This window comes from Salmo trutta, chromosome 40 (genome assembly GCF_901001165.1).
Source record: "Salmo trutta chromosome 40, fSalTru1.1, whole genome shotgun sequence".
Lineage (NCBI taxonomy): Eukaryota > Metazoa > Chordata > Actinopteri > Salmoniformes > Salmonidae > Salmo > Salmo trutta.
Genome location: NC_042996.1, coordinates 3720440 through 3743451, shown reverse-complemented (window position 1 = coordinate 3743451; position 23012 = coordinate 3720440). Strand labels below are relative to the sequence as shown.

Below are 23012 nucleotides of genomic sequence, written 5' to 3'. Positions count from 1 at the left end.
GAGAGAGAACGAGAGAGAGAATGAGAGAGAGAGTGAGCGAGAGAGCGAGAGAGAAAGAGAGAAAGCGAGAGAGAGAGAGAGAGAATGAGAGAAAGCGAGAGAGAGAGAGAGAGAGAGAGAGAGAGAGAGAGAGAATGAGAGAGAATGAGAGAATGAGAGAGAGAGAGAGAGAGAGAGAGAGAGAGAGAGAGAGAGAGAGAGAGAGAGAATGAGAGAGAATGAGAGAGCAAGGTGGCTGCTGAAACCTCACAGAGTCCAAAGGAAACTATTACCTGTCCGTATACTGACTGATGAACCAACTGGAAGTCTCTGTATGAGAGTCTGCTAAATGACTCAAATGTAAATCTACACCAAAATATAAATGAAGAAGAATGTTGATCTTGTGAACAGGTTGTGAACAAGTTGTGAACAGGTTGTGAACAGGTTGTGAACAGGAAACAAAGTATGAGCAGAAGTAAGCATGTGTGTCTGCATAAATATGTCCACACAGACAGTTGTATGATTTCCATGTTTACCATACCACATTATGTACCCATTTGTGAATATGCGTGTCCTGCGAGTGTGTGTGTGTCCGTCCTGCGAGTGTGTGTGTGTGTGTGTGTCCTGTGAGTATGGGTTCCCGGCCCCCCTCACCTGGAGCAGGGGCCTCTGCACCGCCAGGACCTTCATAGTATCAGCACTAGCCAGGACTTTCAGTGGATCTGCTGTCTTGCTGACGGCCTGGATCTCCTTGTTGATCTCTGTTCTGACCTGGTGCAGGAACAGGTCGTTGATGTAGTAGGTCAGGAAGGTCCGGAGCTGGCACTGCTTGGCCTGGCCCGGTGGACCCATGTTCTGCTCCGTCTCATTGATGAACCTTGGGGGGGACAATGTTGAGGGAACGTTAGAGAGAGTGGAGAGGAACGTTGCGGCAACATTAGCCTGGATAGACCTATGGGGTGAAACAGAGACTGGACAGCAATGTTAGTGCAACGTTAGAGAACCTTGAGCCATCGTTAGAGAAACTGCACAGGAAGGCTACAGCAATGTTAGCCTGGATATAGATATATATATTTATCCAAAGCGTGCATACATTGTTCTTGGGGGTGGCCCCAGTGGGAAACGAAGCAACGATCCTTAGGGAAAGGGGTCTCTACCAACTGAGCCACACAGGACCACTTAGGGAAAGGGGGATACCTAGTCTGTTATAAAGGGAAAGGGGGGATACCTAGTCAGTTGTAAAGGGAAAGGGGGGAGACCTAGTCAGTTGTAAAGGGAAAGGGGGATACCTAGTCAGTTCTAAAGGGAAAGGGGGGATACCTAGTCAGTTGTAAAGGGAAAGGGGGGATACCTAGTCAGTTGTAAAGGGAAAGGGGGGAGACCTAGTCAGTTGTAAAGGGAAAGGGGGAGACCTAGTCAGTTGTAAAGGGAAAGGGGGGATACCTAGTCAGTTGTAAAGGAAAGGGGGGAGACCTAGTCAGTTGTAAAGGGAAAGGGGGATACCTAGTCAGTTGTAAAGGGAAAGGGGGGATACCTAGTCAGTTGTAAAGGGAAAGGGGGATACCTAGTCAGTTGTAAAGGGAAAGGGGGGATACCTAGTCAGTTGTAAAGGGAAAGGGGGGATACATAGTCAGTTGTAAAGGGAAAGGGGGATACCTAGTCAGTTGTAAAGGGAAAGGGGGGATACCTAGTCAGTTGTAAAGGGAAAGGGGGGATACCTAGTCAGTTGTAAAGGGAAAGGGGGATACCTAGTCAGTTGTAAAGGGAAAGGGGGATACCTAGTCAGTTGTAAAGGGAAAGGGGGGATACATAGTCAGTTGTAAAGGGAAAGGGGGGATACCTAGTCAGTTGTAAAGGGAAAGGGGGATACCTAGTCAGTTGTAAAGGGAAAGGGGGGATACCTAGTCAGTTGTAAAGGGAAAGGGGGGATACCTAGTCAGTTGTAAAGGGAAAGGGGGGAGACCTAGTCAGTTGTAAAGGGAAAGGGGGATACCTAGTCAGTTGTAAAGGGAAAGGGGGATACCTAGTCAGTTGTATAGGGAAAGGGGGATACCTAGTCAGTTGTAAAGGGAAAGGGGGATACCTAGTCAGTTGTAAAGGGAAAGGGGGATACCTAGTCAGTTGTAAAGGGAAAGGGGGATACCTAGTCAGTTGTAAAGGGAAAGGGGGATACCTAGTCAGTTGTAAAGGGAAAGGGGGATACCTAGTCAGTTGTAAAGGGAAAGGGGGATACCTAGTCAGTTGTAAAGGGAAAGGGGGGATACCTAGTCAGTTGGAAAGAAGGGATACCTAGTCAGTTGTAAAGGGAAAGGGGGGAAACCTAGTCAGTTGTAAAGGGAAAGGGGGGATACCAAGTCAGTTGTAAAGGGAAAGGGGGGATACCTAGTCAGTTGTAAAGGGAAAGGGGGATACCTAGTCAGTTGTAAAGGGAAAGGGGGATACCTAGTCAGTTGGAAAGAGGGGATACCTAGTCAGTTGTAAAGGGAAAGGGGGGAGACCTAGTCAGTTGTAAAGGGAAAGGGGGGATACCTAGTCAGATGTAAAGGGAAAGGGGGGAGACCTAGTCAGTTGTAAAGGGAAAGGGGGGATACCTAGTCAGTTGTAAAGGGAAAGGGGGATACCTAGTCAGTTGTAAAGGGAAAGGGGGATACCTAGTCAGTTGTAATGGGAAAGGGGGGTACCTAGTCAGTTGTAATGGGAAAGGGGGGTACCTAGTCAGGTGTAAAGGGAAAGGGGGATACCTAGTCAGTTGTAAAGGGAAAGGGGGGATACCTAGTCAGTTGTAAAGGGAAAGGGGGGAGACCTAGTCAGTTGTAAAGGGAAAGGGGGGAGACCTAGTCAGTTGTACAGGGAAAGGGGGGATACCTAGTCAGTTGTAAAGGGAAAGGGGGGAGACCTAGTCAGTTGTAAAGGGAAAGGGGGGATACCTAGTCAGTTGTAAAGGGAAAGGGGGATACCTAGTCAGTTGGAAAGAGGGGATACCTAGTCAGTTGTAAAGGGAAAGGGGGGATACCTAGTCAGTTGGAAAGAGGGGATACCTAGTCAGTTGTAAAGGGAAAGGGGGGAGACCTAGTCAGTTGTAAAGGGAAAGGGGGGATACCTAGTCAGTTGTAAAGGGAAAGGGGGGAGACCTAGTCAGTTGTAAAGGGAAAGGGGGGAGACCTAGTCAGTTGTAAAGGGAAAGGGGGGATACCTAGTCAGTTGTAAAGGGAAAGGGGGGATACCTAGTCAGTTGTAAAGGGAAAGGGGGGATACCTAGTCAGTTGTAAAGGGAAAGGGGATACCTAGTCAGTTGTAAAGGGAAAGGGGGATACCTAGTCAGTTGTAAAGGGAAAGGGGGGTACCTAGTCAGGTGTAAAGGGAAAGGGGGATACCTAGTCAGTTGTAAAGGGAAAGGGGGGAGACCTAGTCAGTTGTACAGGGAAAGGGGGGATACCTAGTCAGTTGTAAAGGGAAAGGGGGATACCTAGTCAGTTGTAAAGGGAAAGGGGGATACCTAGTCAGTTGTATAGGGAAAGGGGGAGACCTAGCCAGTTGTAAAGGGAAAGGGGGGATACCTAGTCAGTTGTAAAGGGAAAGGGGGGATACCTAGTCAGTTGGAAAGAGGGGATACCTAGTCAGTTGTAAAGGGAAAGGGGGGAGACCTAGTCAGTTGTAAAGGGAAAGGGGGGAGACCTAGTCAGTTGTAAAGGGAAAGGGGGGAGACCTAGTCAGTTGTAAAGGGAAAGGGGGGATACCTAGTCAGTTGTAAAGGGAAAGGGGGGATACCTAGTCAGTTGTAAAGGGAAAGGTGGGAGACCTAGTCAGTTGTAAAGGGAAAGGGGGGATACCTAGACAGTTGTAAAGGGAAGGGGGGAGACCTAGTCAGTTGTAAAGGGAAAGGGGGGATACCTAGTCAGTTGTAAAGGGAAAGGGGGGATACCTAGTCAGTTGTAAAGGGAAAGGGGATACCTAGTCAGTTGTAAAGGGAAAGGGGGATACCTAGTCAGTTGTAAAGGGAAAGGGGGGATACCTAGTCAGTTGTAAAGGGAAAGGGGGATACCTAGTCAGTTGTAAAGGGAAAGGGGGGAGACCTAGTCAGTTGTAAAGGGAAAGGGGGGATACCTAGTCAGTTGTAAAGGGAAAGGGGGATACCTAGTCAGTTGTAAACGGAAAGGGGGGATACCTAGTCAGTTGTAAAGGGAAAGGGGGGATACCTAGTCAGTTGTAAAGGGAAAGGGGGGAGACCTAGTCAGTTGTAAAGGGAAAGGGGGGAGACCTAGTCAGTTGTAAAGGGAAAGGGGGGATACCTAGTCAGTTGTAAAGGGAAAGGGGGGAGACCTAGTCAGTTGTAAAGGGAAAGGGGGGATACCTAGTCAGTTGTAAAGGGAAAGGGGGGAAACCTAGTCAGTTGTAAAGGGAAAGGGGGGAAACCTAGTCAGTTGTAAAGGGAAAGGGGGGATACCTAGTCAGTTGTAAAGGGAAAGGGGGATACCTAGTCAGCTGTAAAGGGAAAGGGGGGATACCTAGTCAGTTGGAAAGGGAAAGGGGGGATACCTAGTCAGTTGTAAAGGGAAAGGGGGGAGACCTAGTCAGTTGTAAAGGGAAAGGGGGGAGACCTAGTCAGTTGTAAAGGGAAAGGGGGATACCTAGTCAGTTGGAAAGGGAAAGGGGGGATACCTAGTCAGTTGTAAAGGGAAAGGGGGGAGACCTAGTCAGTTGTAAAGGGAAAGGGGGGAGACCTAGTCAGTTATAAAGGGAAAGGGGGATACCTAGTCAGTTGTAAAGGGAAAGGGGGGATACCTAGTCAGTTGTAAAGGGAAAGGGGGATACCTAGTCAGTTGTAAAGGGAAAGGGGGGATACCTAGTCAGTTGTAAAGGGAAAGGGGGGTACCTAGTCAGTTGGAAAGAGGGGATACCTAGTCAGTTGTAAAGGGAAAGGGGGGAGACCTAGTCAGTTGTAAAGGGAAAGGGGGGAGACCTAGTCAGTTGTAAAGGGAAAGGGGGGAGACCTAGTCAGTTGTAAAGGGAAAGGGGGGAGACCTAGTCAGTTGTAAAGGGAAAGGGGGGATACCTAGTCAGTTGTAAAGGGAAAGGGGGGATACCTAGTCAGTTGTAAAGGGAAAGGGGGGAGACCTAGTCAGTTGTAAAGGGAAAGGGGGGATACCTAGTCAGTTGTAAAGGGAAAGGGGGGAGACCTAGTCAGTTGTAAAGGGAAAGGGGGGATACCTAGTCAGTTGTAAAGGGAAAGGGGGGAGACCTAGTCAGTTGTAAAGGGAAAGGGGGATACCTAGTCAGTTGGAAAGAGGGGATACCTAGTCAGTTGTAAAGGGAAAGGGGGGAGACCTAGTCAGTTGTAAAGGGAAAGGGGGATACCTAGTCAGTTGGAAAGAGGGGATACCTAGTCAGTTGTAAAGGGAAAGGGGGGAGACCTAGTCAGTTGTAAAGGGAAAGGGGGGATACCTAGTCAGTTGGAAAGAGGGGATACATAGTCAGTTGTAAAGGGAAAGGGGGGAGACCTAGTCAGTTGTAAAGGGAAAGGGGGGATACCTAGTCAGTTGTAAAGGGAAAGGGGGGATACCTAGTCAGTTGTAAAGGGAAAGGGGGGATACCTAGTCAGTTGTAAAGGGAAAGGGGGATACCTAGTCAGTTGTAAAGGGAAAGGGGGATACCTAGTCAGTTGTAAAGGGAAAGGGGGGAGACCTAGTCAGTTGTAAAGGGAAAGGGGGGAGACCTAGTCAGTTGTAAAGGGAAAGGGGGGATACCTAGTCAGTTGTAAAGGGAAAGGGGGGATACCTAGTCAGTTGTAAAGGGAAAGGGGGGATGCCTAGTCAGTTGTAAAGGGAAAGGGGGGATACCTAGTCAGTTGTAAAGGGAAAGGGGGGATACCTAGTCAGTTGTAAAGGGAAAGGGGGGATGCCTAGTCAGTTGTAAAGGGAAAGGGGGGATACCTAGTCAGTTGTAAAGGGAAAGGGGGATACCTAGTCAGTTGTAAAGGGAAAGGGGGGATACCTAGTCAGTTGTAAAGGGAAAGGGGGGATACCTAGTCAGTTGTAAAGGGAAAGGGGGATACCTAGTCAGTTGTAAAGGGAAAGGGGGGAGACCTAGTCAGTTGTAAAGGGAAAGGGGGATACCTAGTCAGTTGTAAAGGGAAAGGGGGGATACCTAGTCAGTTGTAAAGGGAAAGGGGGGAGACCTAGTCAGTTGTAAAGGGAAAGGGGGGAGACCTAGTCAGTTGTAAAGGGAAAGGGGGGATACCTAGTCAGTTGTAAAGGGAAAGGGGGGAGACCTAGTCAGTTGTAAAGGGAAAGGGGGGATACCTAGTCAGTTGTAAAGGGAAAGGGGGATACCTAGTCAGTTGTACGACTGAATGCCTTCAACTGAAATGTGTCTTCCACATTTAACCCCTCTAGGAACGTAAGAAGTAGTAGCTGCAGAACACAGATGCTGTAATACCCATGATAAGGAGGCGATAATGTATTCCCATTAAATAAACAGAGGGGCATTGCGTTACCAAAATGAGTGGTAGTATTGCGAACTAATTTGGAGAGAATAATTGCCGTGCAGACTGTATTCATACTTTTAGAAAAGTTAAGAGTTAAAGGGCGATAACATGCCAGGATGTTTCCATGACCAGTCCTGGATAACTTGGACAAACTGCTCGGGATAAGTCCTTGAAAACACTGGCGTCCTCCGATCTACATGGGTGAGTGTTTAACTAGCTGTTGAGTTGGTCAGATAGGGTCACACAGCAATGGAAGGGCTGGGGAGCACCATACACACCTCATTTGTCAAGGAATCACTGATAATCACTAGGCCTGTCACACACACACACACACACACACACACACACACACACACACCTCCACGCAAGAGCGAGTGTGTCCTCAACAGCTTAACACACACTAATACACAAATAAATCACATCCTTCACATCACGGTGAAGGGGGACAGATCTATTCAGAGTTGGATCTATGGAGGGAAGGAAGGAAGGAAGGAGAAAGTGAGGTAGGGAAGAAAGCAGGAAAGATGGAGAGGCTGAACAGAAGAAGGGAAGGAATGAAGAAAGGAAGGAAATGAATGAATGAACAAGAAGGAAGGGAGATGGAAGGAAGGATGGAAGGAAGGATGGAAGGAAGGACGGAGCCAGGGAAGACTCCTATGATGTCTGGACTCTAGGTGTCTATATTGGGGGACAGCAGGGCTAGAGAGAGGGCTCTGTAGAAGGCTCTAGGTGTCTATATTAGGGGACAGCAGGGCTAGAGAGAGGGCTCTGTAGAAGGCTCTAGGTGTCTATATTAGGGGACAGCAGGGCTAGAGAGAGGGCTCTGTAGAAGGCTCTAGGTGACTATATTAGGGGACAACAGGGCTAGAGAGAGGGCTCTGTAGAAGGCTCTAGGTGTCTATATTAGGGGACAGCAGGGCTAGAGAGAGGGCTCTGTAGAAGGCTCTAGGTGTCTATATTGGGGGACAGCAGGGCTAGAGAGAGGGCTCTGTAGAAGGCTCTAGGTGTCTATATTAGGGGACAGCAGGGCTAGAGAGAGGGCTCTGTAGAAGGCTCTAGGTGACTATATTAGGGGACAGCAGGGCTAGAGAGAGGGCTCTGTAGAAGGCTCTAGGTGTCTATATTGGGGGACAACAGGGCTAGAGAGAGGGCTCTGTAGAAGGCTCTAGGTGACTATATTAGGGGACAACAGGGCTAGAGAGAGGGCTCTGTAGAAGGCTCTAGGTGACTATATTAGGGGACAGCAGGGCTAGAGAGAGGGCTCTGTAGAAGGCTCTAGGTGTCTATATTAGGGGACAGCAGGGCTAGAGAGAGGGCTCTGTAGAAGGCTCTAGGTGTCTATATTGGGGGACAGCAGGGCTAGAGAGAGGGCTCTGTAGAAGGCTCTAGGTGTCTATATTAGGGGACAGCAGGGCTAGAGAGAGGGCTCTGTAGAAGGCTCTAGGTGTCTATATTAGGGGACAGCAGGGCTAGAGAGAGGGCTCTGTAGAAGGCTCTAGGTGACTATATTAGGGGACAACAGGGCTAGAGAGAGGGCTCTGTAGAAGGCTCTAGGTGTCTATATTAGGAGACAGCAGGGCTAGAGAGAGGGCTCTGTAGAAGGCTCTAGGTGTCTATATTGGGGGACAGCAGGGCTAGAGAGAGGGCTCTGTAGAAGGCTCTAGGTGTCTATATTAGGGGACAGCAGGGCTAGAGAGAGGGCTCTGTAGAAGGCTCTAGGTGACTATATTAGGGGACAGCAGGGCTAGAGAGAGGGCTCTGTAGAAGGCTCTAGGTGTCTATATTGGGGGACAACAGGGCTAGAGAGAGGGCTCTGTAGAAGGCTCTAGGTGACTATATTAGGGGACAACAGGGCTAGAGAGAGGGCTCTGTAGAAGGCTCTAGGTGACTATATTAGGGGACAGCAGGGCTAGAGAGAGGGCTCTGTAGAAGGCTCTAGGTGTCTATATTAGGGGACAGCAGGGCTAGAGAGAGGGCTCTGTAGAAGGCTCTAGGTGTCTATATTGGGGGACAGCAGGGCTAGAGAGAGGGCTCTGTAGAAGGCTCTAGGTGACTATATTAGGGGACAGCAGGGCTAGAGAGAGGGCTCTGTAGAAGGCTCTAGGTGTCTATATTGGGGGACAACAGGGCTAGAGAGAGGGCTCTGTAGAAGGCTCTAGGTGACTATATTAGGGGACAACAGGGCTAGAGAGAGGGCTCTGTAGAAGGCTCTAGGTGACTATATTAGGGGACAGCAGGGCTAGAGAGAGGGCTCTGTAGAAGGCTCTAGGTGTCTATATTAGGGGACAGCAGGGCTAGAGAGAGGGCTCTGTAGAAGGCTCTAGGTGTCTATATTGGGGGACAGCAGGGCTAGAGAGAGGGCTCTGTAGAAGGCTCTAGGTGTCTATATTAGGGGACAACAGGGCTAGAGAGAGGGCTCTGTAGAAGGCTCTAGGTGTCTATATTGGGGGACAGCAGGGCTAGAGAGAGGGCTCTGTAGAAGGCTCTAGGTGACTATATTAGGGGACAGCAGGGCTAGAGAGAGGGCTCTGTAGAAGGCTCTAGGTGTCTATATTGGGGGACAACAGGGCTAGAGAGAGGGCTCTGTAGAAGGCTCTAGGTGACTATATTAGGGGACAACAGGGCTAGAGAGAGGGCTCTGTAGAAGGCTCTAGGTGACTATATTAGGGGACAGCAGGGCTAGAGAGAGGGCTCTGTAGAAGGCTCTAGGTGTCTATATTAGGGGACAGCAGGGCTAGAGAGAGGGCTCTGTAGAAGGCTCTAGGTGTCTATATTGGGGGACAGCAGGGCTAGAGAGAGGGCTCTGTAGAAGGCTCTAGGTGACTATATTAGGGGACAACAGGGATAGAGAGAGGGCTCTGTAGAAGGCTCTAGGTGACTATATTAGGGGACAGCAGGGCTAGAGAGAGGGCTCTGTAGAAGGCTCTAGGTGACTATATTAGGGGACAGCAGGGCTAGAGAGAGGGCTCTGTAGAAGGCTCTAGGTGACTATATTAGGGGACAGCAGGGCTAGAGAGAGGGCTCTGTAGAAGGCTCTAGGTGTCTATATTAGGGGACAGCAGGGCTAGAGAGAGGGCTCTGTAGAAGGCTCTAGGTGTCTATATTGGGGGACAACAGGGCTAGAGAGAGGGCTCTGTAGAAGGCTCTAGGTGACTATATTAGGGGACAGCAGGGCTAGAGAGAGGGCTCTGTAGAAGGCTCTAGGTGTCTATATTAGGGGACAGCAGGGCTAGAGAGAGGGCTCTGTAGAAGGCTCTAGGTGACTATATTAGGGGACAGCAGGGCTAGAGAGAGGGCTCTGTAGAAGGCTCTAGGTGACTATATTAGGGGACAGCAGGGCTAGAGAGAGGGCTCTGTAGAAGGCTCTAGGTGTCTATATTAGGGGACAACAGGGCTAGAGAGGGCTCTGTAGAAGGCTCTAGGTGACTATATTAGGGGACAACAGGGCTAGAGAGAGGGCTCTGTAGAAGGCTCTAGGTGTCTATATTAGGGGACAACAGGGCTAGAGAGGGCTCTGTAGAAGGCTCTAGGTGACTATAGGGAAAGGGGGGGAAGGGGATACCTCAATTGCACAACAATGCATTCAACTGAAATGTGTCTTCTGCATTTAACCCAACCCCTCTGAATCGGGGGGTGGGGGGTGAGAGAGCGACAGCGAGAGAGAAGTGAAGTGTAAGAGAAAAGGAGAGGTCTCCTAAAAATCCCTCATCGATTCCCACTGCGGCTCCTGCTAAAGCCACTAAGTGGAAACTCTATAGTAGACTAATTTAAGTTGAGCCTACAATGACTACCAGGCATCCAGCCCATCTTAAAATACACAGAACATCACTAAATGCCCCTCAATAACTCAAAATATAATTAATGCTGACAACGTTTAATAAACATGCATTTTTTGTTGTTATTGATCGAGAACCAAGTTGCAGCGTAAACGTTCCATGCAGACCAAGAAGATACATAATGTCCTGTTACTACTGTCATTGTCTCAATATGCACAGCAAGTTGATGGATCTGGATTGGTGTGTGTGAGCACAGATGGATTTTAGTTGGTTAGAGCGATAACGTTTGAATAATGTTGGGGAGAGGATGGATGCAGTCGAAGCCGCTCTCTGTCCAAATAACCATCTGGAGCTGAGCCTCAGGACTTGGCCCTGTGTCACCGTGCAGTCAACCGAGGCAACTCAACTGCTTGTCCAGACGCTCAGCTAACGTTCGTTCAGGTGCTAACGTTCAGGTGCTAACAACGTTCAGGTGCTAACAACGTTCAGGTGCTAACAACGTTCAGGTGCTAACAACGTTCAGGTGCTAACGTTCAGGTGCTAACGTTCAGGTGCTAACCCGGACATTGACCTAACAACCAGGTAACATATTTATCAAATTGGCTGATAACGTTCAAAGGAATGTTGATGATGGCATTAAGTCCATTCAATTAATACTACAGTCTAGAGCCAACTTTGTGGCATTCTACCTACTTTACACACACACACGTATGCCCACGCACACACTCTAGCCAAGCAGGCTGTTGCCAGGCAACAAACCTATCTACATAAGTCTAATGACCCAATGTATCTTCAAAAGTTGTAAGCCACCTCCACAGTAGGGCTGCATGATATTCCACATGCCTGTACCACAACAATGTTGTTTTCATGTTGTCTTTTTGGTATCGTCTCCTTCGCTCCCTTCTGTGCTGTGTGCACCTTCCCATTCTCTCTCTCTCTCTCTCTCACACACACACACACACACACACACACACACACACACACACACACACACACACACACAAAGCCCCTCCCCCTGCCACTCACAACAACAAAGATGAGCGATTCCTTCTTCCTCTCTGACAGGCGGTTTCAACTCGATTTTTTGCATCTGAGGTCATATAAACACTGAAACACAGAGACTTTATTTTATTGTCAGAGAAGAGAAGTTCACTTCTCTACCGATACCCTTTTAATGTCTCAACTCCTCAAACTGCACACAGAGCAAACACTACTAAAACTGGAGTAGCAATGGACATTGGTTCTGGAAAATGAATGCTCAGTTTGTCGTGCGCGGGATTGGGGTACCCACGTACCGCTAGCAGCATTTTAGCCAAAGACTTTTATACTAGCTGTCTAGTCTGTTTTAGAAATGTGCAATAGGCATAAAACACCATTGTATAAGGAATTGGCAACTCGTTCTCATACTGAGAAATAAGGTAGGCCACTTGATTTCAACACCTGAACAAAGTGGACAGAATAGCATGCTGTTCAGACAGAAGGAGACAGACAGAAGGGTGTGTTCATAACAATTCAACTGTCAACCTTGATAGCTAGCAAATAGAGCCAAGTTGGCTAAACTTGAAATATAAAGATTAGCTGGCTACTCAATATCACATGGACTGGTTGAGAGATTGTTGATGAGACCTGTGCTAATTTTCTACAATGCCTGCTACAATAAGTTAGTAATTATTAGTGAATGTGGATTATGCATGGTTCTGGTTAAATTTGTAACAAAAAGTGAATTTTCATAGACAGACTTGAAAGCCCAATCAGTGACTATAGCAAAAAAAATAAAAATAATAATTAATGGGTATTATGGTTGTGGAAGGCTTATATTTAGACTGGGTATCATTGCACAAACCACAAATCCATTAGATTATTGCTGACTGTTAGAAAACCTTTAATTGTACAACAAAGTTTTTTAAATTATTTTTTTTAAAATCACAATATATGTTGTGAATTGCCCATAAATTAGAAAAAACTATCACAGTAGCAGTACGGTACAAGAGCTACAGTAACTCTCAGAAGTTGGAAACCACCTCCACAGTAGCAGTACGGTACAAGAGATACAGTAACTCTCAGAAGTTGGAAACCACCTCCACAGTAGCAGTACGGTACAAGAGCTACAGTAACTCTCAGAAGTTGGAAACCACCTCCACAGTAGCAGTACGGTACAAGAGCTACAGTAACTCTCAGAAGTTGGAAACCACCTCCACAGTAGCAGTACGGTACAAGAGCTACAGTAACTCTCAGAAGTTGGAAACCATCTCCACAGTAGCAGTACGGTACAAGAGATACAGTAACTCTCAGAAGTTGGAAACCACCTCCACAGTAGCAGTACGGTACAAGAGATACAGTAACTCTCAGAAGTTGGAAACCACCTCCACAGTAGCAGTACGGTACAAGAGATACAGTAACTCTCAGAAGTTGGAAACCACCTCCACAGTAGCAGTACGGTACAAGAGATACAGTAACTCTCAGAAGTTGGAAACCACCTCCACAGTAGCAGTACGGTACAAGAGCTACAGTAACTCTCAGAAGTTGGAAACCACCTCCACAGTAGCAGTACGGTACAAGAGCTACAGTAACTCTCAGAAGTTGGAAACCACCTCCACAGTAGCAGTACGGTACAAGAGCTACAGTAACTCTCAGAAGTTGGAAACCACCTCCACAGTAGCAGTACGGTACAAGAGCTACAGTAACTCTCAGAAGTTGGAAACCACCTCCACAGTAGCAGTACGGTACAAGAGCTACAGTAACTCTCAGAAGTTGGAAACCACCTCCACAGTAGCAGTACGGTACAAGAGCTACAGTAACTCTCAGAAGTTGGAAACCACCTCCACAGTAGCAGTACGGTACAAGAGCTACAGTAACTCTCAGAAGTTGGAAACCACCTCCACAGTAGCAGTACGGTACAAGAGCTACAGTAACTCTCAGAAGTTGGAAACCACCTCCACAGTAGCAGTACGGTACAAGAGATACAGTAACTCTCAGAAGTTGGAAACCACCTCCACAGTAGCAGTACGGTACAAGAGCTACAGTAACTCTCAGCTATTATTTAATGGTGAACCTCAGTTCTTCTGACGATGCCAAGTTGCCCACATCATCATAATAATACTATTGTAAGCCAGTGTCTTGGCTACTTCTGGAGCTGTGACTGGCCCAGGTCATTTAAATCTCTATTCTGTCTACAACTAAATCACTACTAAAATTAACTCCTTTAAGCCTATAAACTTTCCTATTCAACGGATAAGAATTCAATAATGAGGTCTATTTGAGATAATATGTTTACTAATAGTGGAATCCAATATGACATTTGTTGAAAAAGGTGGTTTCGGTAATGGCAGTGAGTAAGTCCTAAATGCCACCTTATTCCTTATAGACCCTGGTCAACAGTAGTGCACTATAAAGGGAATCGGGTGTCATTTGGGACACAAACAGAGAGCAGAACACCCGGGGAAGATGATGTCACAGGGCACAGTATGAGTCTCATCACCACGGAGACACCACGGCAACACTGTGGTGATGGTGGTAGGACGTCGGTGCTCTGGTCTGTGAAATACAAATTAATAACCGTGCACATCTGATGAGCAGTCTTCATCCTCCGCAAACACACATTCAGACTCATCCCCCTAACACACACACACACACACACACACACACACACACACACACACACACACACACACACACACACACACACACACGCACACATTCAGACTCATCCCCCTAACACACACACACACACACACATTCAGACTCATCCCCCTAACACACACACACACATTCAGACTCATCCCCCTAACACACACACACACATTCAGACTCATCCCCCTAACACACACATTGAGACTCATCCCCCTAACACACACACACACACACACACACACACACACACACACACACACACACACACACACACACACACACACCGCACTGTCCTGAGGTCATCTCGGCCCTGTCCAGACTCCACAGACATCCCCCCCCATCCCCCTTCACACACACACCGAGGCAGCCAGCAGGCATTGCTCACTCTTAATAAGGAGATTAGGTCCCATAATTCGAGAGCTGTTCCATGGTCTTGCTGGTCCAGCAGCAGAAATAGAATGACTAGTGGGATGGACAGTCAGTCAGTGTTTTAATGGATCATCAAATCTTCATTAGTCCACGTGCTAATGAGACTGACACCCAGGCCACGAACACACACACACACACACACACACACACACACACAACCACTGATCTGGCTCCATCACTGATCACTCCACACACCCACTAGTGAAGAGAGACTCAGAGAGCAGCAGCACTTCCTCACCCTAGGACAGGGCTCTTCTGGATCCAACGGCTCTTCCAGTCGCACTAAAACCCCAGTTTATTAGCAGAGACTGCCGTTGATTGTGCTAGACAGCATCTAATTGACTATCTTCAGGAAACAGATGTCGGAGCCCGAGGCTAACGCTGGATAATTGTCTGCGCAGTACCCTCCCTGTGTATATTGATATAAAAATAACATTCAGAACTCTCTAAATCTAATAACGCCCATCTTGTTATTCTACTGTATTGAAACTATTACGATAATGCTTGTTTTCAGAGGTAGAAGGACGATGATCTAAGGTCTGTTTTGTGTGTCTTCCCAAATGATTAAGGTTAGGGCTTGGAGAGACTCAGCTGATCCTCGATCTGTGCCTAAGGGAAACTTCTATTTGGAGTGGGATGCTGAAGAGAGAGCGTGCCAAGACAGATTATAAACTATTTCAAATCTCCCAGAATTCTCCCTGGGCTCCGGCCTATCAGCCGTGGCCAATTCCCATTACTCTGGCCACCAAAGAGGCCATACCTTGCTGAGACCCGACACACACTGTTGGAGATGAGTGTGTGTGTGTGTGTGGTGTGTGTCAATCACCCAATAAAACACATAACTCCAGGCTTGACAGTGCTTAGCCAACTGATGACATCATGTGACATCAGCACAGTCAGCACAGCAGTACACATTCACCTCAATGATCCCAATGTAATAAAAAGAGTTTGACTGGGACATTTTATGGGATTCACCACGCATCAGACATTACTTTTATTCAAAGGAATAAATCAATGAATGCTAAAACTGCAGGTTTTTTTAATTGTTCTTCAACTGCATCCCAGTGGAGTAAAATAAAATGATATGAATTAGTCACTAGGGCATATTAAAACACACAGACCACTGAAACATCATCCAGGACTACGATCGGACGTACGGTCGCACTTTAGACTTGCCTGGCATTTACTAGGTATCAACAGATACTTTCTGCTAACTAACTGGTCCATACAGTAGTAATACCCACCATATAGTAATTTACTCCTATGATTATAAATGCCTTCCTACTGGACAAGGAATCTAGTCCTCCAGTCAACTTTCTCTCTAGTAACCAAACTCAGGGACGAGTAGGGTTGAAAAATGGTGACTTCCACAAAATTCAACGGTTTTCCAGAAGTCCTGGTTGGAGGAAACCAGATTTCCTGCTTATTCCCCCCAATATTGCTGTACAATATGCCCAAGGCACCAGTAGAGCCTCATATCGCCACTAGATGGCAATATGACAGCTTCCTCCACAAATCCCTCACAACACCAGTGTCTGACTCAGATCTCCTGATAGAAATGGCATTGAGAGAGCATTAAGATTCTAAAGCCTGCTCGCTGTGTGTTGTGTTTATCGTTTTTTCCCGCTCAGACAAAGAGAGGCAGAGTGAAATGCATATGGTCGTCCCACACACACGCCCACCTCTCTCCCAGACTCCCCACTGTCTGCGGCCCTCTCTCACCCCTACACAATTATTACACCAGCTAACAGCAATCACGTGTGTGTGTGTGTGTGTGTGTGTGTGTGTGATGCCATATTGGCAGGTTCGAACACAGCTTTTCTACTAAAAATAACAGGGAGGAGGAGGGTGAGGAAGGAAGAGCTACAGTAGCCAACTAACCCTGTCTCTATGGGAGTTCTACTGTCCTCATTCTAACCCTGTCTTTCTCCTAAGAGGGCTATGGGAGTTCTACTGTCCTCATTCTAACCCTGTCTTTCTCCTAAGAGGGCTATGGGAGTTCTACTGTCCTCATTCTAACCCTGTCTTTCTCCTAAGAGGGCTATGGGAGTTCTACTGTCCTCATTCTAACCCTGTCTTTCTCCTAAGAGGGCTATGGGAGTTCTACTGTCCTCATTCTAACCCAGAGGGAATGGTCTTCCTATATGCACCTCAGTGAGTTACATGTTCAAGGAACGGTCTCTGTTACAGTCCCCATTGTGTAGGTTATAATGATACTACTGTTGTAATGGTGTTACTTTAAATCTGTACACCACAACAGGCAAAGGAAAAGATTATCTGGATGTTTCAGTAAGGTATCGTTTCCAACAGGTGGCGTCACTCCTACCTCATGCTGGTCCCTCGTCTGACAATACCTTGTTTGTGTGAATCTCAGTGTCTGTACTAGACCTGTCTGAGAGTTTGTAGGAGAGCGTGTGTCCATGTGTGTGTGTGTATCTGTATCAGTGTGTGTGTGTGTATATATGTGTGTGTTTGAGCCCGGTCCTGTCTGTGGGTGTGTAGACCAATTAAAGCAGGTGAGATTGATCACCTCAGGCTCTCCCCACCGTCTGGGCTTCCTGCAGTCAACAGGAAATGAGATGGCCTCGTTTAGCTGACGTCGCGCCACCATGACAAATCACCCGCACAGAAGCCATGCAGTTCCTGTGGCCTCCTCTCTCTTCTTTCTTCTCCTCTCTCATCTATTCCACTGCTCAATGTTTCTCCAACCTCTCCTCCCCCATTCCTCATTTCTTTTGTCCCCTTTATGTCTCCAAGTTCTCTAAGTTCTCTTCCTCTTCTCAGGTTTTTCCTACTCTTTGTCTCCAACCTCTCTTCCTCCTCTGTGGAGAAAATGCCTATTTCTCCTCTCTTTTCTCCTCCCCTTTATCTGCTCTCCTCTCTCTTCATTTCTCCTCTCTTTTCTCCTCCCCTTTATCTGCTCTCCTCTCTCTTCATTTCTCCTCCCCTTTATCTGCTCTCCTCTCTCTTCATTTCTCCTCTCTTTTCTCCTCCCCTTTATCTGCTCTCCTCTCTCTTCATTTCTCCTCTCTTTTCTCCTCCCCTTTATCTGCTCTCCTCTCTCTTCATTTCTCCAATCTCTCTTCCTCCAGTGTGGAGAAAATATAATGTGTGTGGGTATTCATTTAACTGCAAGCCTTTAAACTGCAGGAGCACCGAAAATAAAATAACTGTGCTGATGTCCATGACAATAAGGGTAGTTACAGGCTGTAGTGGATATGACCCATGATAATGTCCATGACAATAAGGGTAGTTACAGGCTGTAGTGGATATGACCCATGATAATGTCCATGACAATAAGGGTAGTTACAGGCTGTAGTGGATATGACCCATGATAATGTCCATGACAATAAGGGTAGTTACAGGCTGTAGTGGATATGACCCATGATAATGTCCATGACAATAAGGGTAGTTACAGGCTGTAGTGGATATGACCCATGATAATGTCCATGACAATAAGGGTAGTTACAGGCTGTAGTGGATATGACCCATGATAATGTCCATGACAATAAGGGTAGTTACAGGCTGTAGTGGATATGACCCATGATAATGTCCATGACAATAAGGGTAGTTACAGGCTGTAGTGGATATGACCCATGATAATGTCCATGACAATAAGGGTAGTTACAGGCTGTAGTGGATATGACCCATGATAATGTCCATGACAATAAGGGTAGTTACAGGCTGTAGTGGATATGACCCATGATAATATCCATGACAATAAGGGTAGTTACAGGCTGTAGTAGATATGACCCATGATAATGTCCATGACAATAAGGGTAGTTACAGGCTGTAGTGGATATGACCCATGATAATGTCCATGACAATAAGGGTAGTTACAGGCTGTAGTGGATATGACCCATGATAATGTCCATGACAATAAGGGTAGTTACAGGCTGTAGTGGATATGACCCATGATAATGTCCATGACAATAAGGGTAGTTACAGGCTGTAGTGGATATGACCCATGATAATGTCCATGACAATAAGGGTAGTTACAGGCTGTAGTGGATATGACCCATGATAATGTCCATGACAATAAGGGTAGTTACAGGCTGTAGTGGATATGACCCATGATAATATCCATGACAATAAGGGTAGTTACAGGCTGTAGTGGATATGACCCATGATAATGTCCATGACAATAAGGGTAGTTACAGGCTGTAGTGGATATGACCCATGATAATGTCCATGACAATAAGGGTAGTTACAGGCTGTAGTGGATATGACCCATGATAATGTCCATGACAATAAGGGTAGTTACAGGCTGTAGTGGATATGACCCATGATAATATCCATGACAATAAGGGTAGTTACAGGCTGTAGTGGATATGACCCATGATAATGTCCATGACAATAAGGGTAGTTACAGGCTGTAGTGGATATGACCCATGATAATGTCCATGACAATAAGGGTAGTTACAGGCTGTAGTGGATATGACCCATGATAATGTCCATGACAATAAGGGTAGTTACAGGCTGTAGTGGATATGACCCATGATAATATCCATGACAATAAGGGTAGTTACAGGCTGTAGTGGATATGACCCATGATAATGTCCATGACAATAAGGGTAGTTACAGGCTGTAGTGGATATGACCCATGATAATGTCCATGACAATAAGGGTAGTTACAGGCTGTAGTGGATATGACCCATGATAATGTCCATGACAATAAGGGTAGTTACAGGCTGTAGTGGATATGACCCATGATAATGTCCATGACAATAAGGGTAGTTACAGGCTGTAGCGGATATGACCCATGCTAATGTCCATGACAATAAGGGTAGTTACAGGCTGTAGCGGATATGACCCATGATAATGTCCATGACAATAAGGGTAGTTACAGGCTATAGTGAATATGACCCATGATAATGTCCATGACAATAAGGGTAGTTACAGGCTGTAGTGGATATGACCCATGATAATGTCCATGACAATAAGGGTAGTTACAGGCTGTAGTGGATATGACCCATGATAATGTCCATGACAATAAGGGTAGTTACAGGCTGTAGTGGATATGACCCATGATAATGTCCATGACAATAAGGGTAGTTACAGGCTGTAGTGGATATGACCCATGCTAATGTCCATGACAATAAGGGTAGTTACAGGCTGTAGTGGATATGACCCATGATAATGTCCATGACAATAAGGGTAGTTACAGGCTGTAGTGGATATGACCCATGATAATGTCCATGACAATAAGGGTAGTTACAGGCTGTAGTGGATATGACCCATGATAATATCCATGACAATAAGGGTAGTTACAGGCTGTAGTGGATATGACCCATGATAATGTCCATGACAATAAGGGTAGTTACAGGCTGTAGTGGATATGACCCATGATAATGTCCATGACAATAAGGGTAGTTACAGGCTGTAGTGGATATGACCCATGATAATGTCCATGACAATAAGGGTAGTTACAGGCTGTAGTGGATATGACCCATGATAATGTCCATGACAATAAGGGTAGTTACAGGCTGTAGTGGATATGACCCATGATAATGTCCATGACAATAAGGGTAGTTACAGGCTGTAGTGGATATGACCCATGATAATGTCCATGACAATAAGGGTAGTTACAGGCTGTAGTGGATATGACCCATGCTAATGTCCATGACAATAAGGGTAGTTACAGGCTGTAGCGGATATGACCCATGATAATGTCCATGACAATAAGGGTAGTTACAGGCTATAGTGAATATGACCCATGATAATGTCCATGACAATAAGGGTAGTTACAGGCTGTAGTGGATATGACCCATGATAATGTCCATGACAATAAGGGTAGTTACAGGCTGTAGTGGATATGACCCATGATAATGTCCATGACAATAAGGGTAGTTACAGGCTGTAGTGGATATGACCCATGATAATGTCCATGACAATAAGGGTAGTTACAGGCTGTAGTGGATATGACCCATGCTAATGTCCATGACAATAAGGGTAGTTACAGGCTGTAGTGGATATGACCCATGATAATGTCCATGACAATAAGGGTAGTTACAGGCTGTAGTGGATATGACCCATGATAATGTCCATGACAATAAGGGTAGTTACAGGCTGTAGTGGATATGCAACAACACACTTCCCCTCGAACAATAGAACATATGGGCAGGTGGGCACACACACACACACACAAACTGTACAAGCTAGCTTACACACACACCTATCCCCTGGCCCGCACAATGCATCTCTTTGCCAAGGACCAGTGGTTTTCCTCTGAATAGTGTTGTCTGAGAGGAGGCAGCTCGTAGAAAACCAGGGAGATTGACCCATTAGGCCTTGAGAGTAGAGGGAGGACAGCCTTTATAATGGGAGTGTATGGGGACAAATCACTGCTTTGTGCATACTGTATAATAACATATAATGGAGGTCTATGGAGGGGAAAGCAGGTGATTGGGCTGTTCTGCACTGTTGGTTGTTCAATGGGGGGCTATAGAGAGAGATGTGGGTGATTGACATTGGGACAGTTGGGGCAATTCAAGCTCTTCAGAAAGGACCATGTCCTTCAGGCTTAAAACGGCTGAAGCCATTTCCCCTTTACACTCCAAATAAGAGCTGGCAAATGCCTCACTTACGGGTACCGAACCCAACGTCCCCACAATACACACCCCATCCACCTCCTTTGTACAGTAGCTGACGACCCAATCAGTCCCCATAAGTTAGGCAAAGGCAGGTGTGGTCCATGCTGTTGCACTATACAGCATCTCTCTGCTCCTGAATGCTTTATAGTTTCCACATTTTTCCAATTACAAGACTGGGATTTACAGGCTGCAATAAACAGGCTATTTCCTGCAGGTGCTGTTTAAGGAAGCGGAGAAGAGGAAACAGCAACACCACAGGTTGTTTATACAAGGGCATGTGCTAACGTACTGGCAACCTTTCACCTGGAAGCTTATCTCACTTACCACAAAGACCATATGAATACATATAAGACACACATTTCTCTTTTAGTCGTTTTTTGGCCCGAGAACCATGTAAAAAGAGATTGAAATTCAATTCAAGGTGACATTGTGTGAAAACAGGGCTGAGAATTGTTTCACCTTTAGACCCTTATCCCACGACAAGATAGTCAGATAAGCTTCTGACTGTCTGAGCAAAGCCTTCTATCTCAGCATAGAAATACAAGTCCTCTCAAACTTGAAGCTCAATGTCAAATGAACACAGTGGGTGATTTATTAAGTAGAAAGTGGCTCCAACAGGGTCAAACTGAAGCCAAACTTACAGGTGCACACCAAGGAAGAGGGGTGAAGTTAGATGGAGCGAGGAGGGTAAAGCACCAGAACCTGGGCTAGATTGGCTGGATTGCTGGAGGTATGTACCAACACAGATCCATCTGGATCACCTGCAGGGGGTTTAAACCGCCCCAAAAAGAAAACAGACTTTCTTGGAACTAGGAACACGAGCGTGTGAACACACATCAAATCAAATCAAATGTATTTGTCACATACACATGGTTTGCAGGTGTTAATGCAAGTGTAGCGAAATGCTTGTGCTTCTAGTTCTGACCATGCAGTAATATCTAACAAGTAATATAACCAAACAATTCCACAACAACTACCTTGTACACACAAGTGTAAAGGAATGAATACGAATATGTACATAACAATATATAAATGAGTGATGGCCGAACGGCATACGCACACGCACACCACACTCTCGCTCACTCACACACACTCACAAATGTGCGCACGCACACACACACACACACACACACCACACACACACACACACACACCACACACACACACACACACACACACACACACACACACACACAGAGTATGACTCAGTGATGTTGTCTGTATTGACAGGTTCTCCAGGCTGTCTGAGCCCAATCAGACTGCACTTTCCTCCAAGAAAACACTTAACCCTCGACTAAGCTCAGACAAAAGCCTTAACATTGACAGTCAATTTGCCCTCTAGTGCATGGCTGCTGCTTTGAAATATGCACCGAGTACACAACTACATTTTCATGACAGACTGACCAGGTGAAAGATGTACCTTTTTTTTTTACCCCTTTTTCTCCCCAATTTCATGGTATCAGTCAGTCTTGTCTCATGGCTGCAACTCCCGTACGGACTTGGGAGAGTTGAAGGTCGAGAGCCGTGCGTCCTCCGAAACACGACCCTGCCAAGCCGCGCTGCTTCTTGACACACTGCTCGCTTAACCCGGAAGCCAGCCGCACCAATGTGTCGGAGGAAACACCGTACACCTGGCGACCGTGTCACAGTGCACTGCACCCGGCCCGCCACAGGAGTCGCTAGTGCGCGATGTGACAAGGACATCCCTGCCAGCCAAACCCTCCCCTAACCCAGACGACGCTGGGCCAATTGTGAGCCGCCCCATGGGTCTCCCGGTCGCAACAGAGCCTGGACTCCAACCCAGAATCTCTAGTGACACAGATAGCACTGTGATGCAGTGCCTTAGACCACTGTAACAGAGCCTGGACTCCAACCCAGAATTTCTAGTGACACAGATAGCACTGTGATGCAGTGTCTTAGACCACTGCACCACCCGGGAGGCAGCTATGATCCCTTATTGATGTCACTTGTTAAATCCACTTCAATAAGTGTAGATGAAGGGAGGACACAGGTTAAAGGAGGAATTTTAAGCCTTGAGACAATTGAGACATGGATTGTGTATATGTGCCATTCAGAGGGTGAATGGGCAAGACATAAGATTGAAGTGCTATTGAACGGGGT

General features: G+C 46.6%; 1 protein-coding gene across 1 annotated transcript in view; it reads right to left on the bottom strand.

The window, feature by feature from the left end:
- exoc4 (exocyst complex component 4) overlaps positions 1-23012 on the bottom strand; it is a 283169-nt gene that overhangs the window by 106639 nt on the left and 153518 nt on the right. The window contains 1 exon segment of the mRNA XM_029742408.1: positions 634-856. Coding sequence (XP_029598268.1) covers positions 634-856 — 223 coding nt within the window.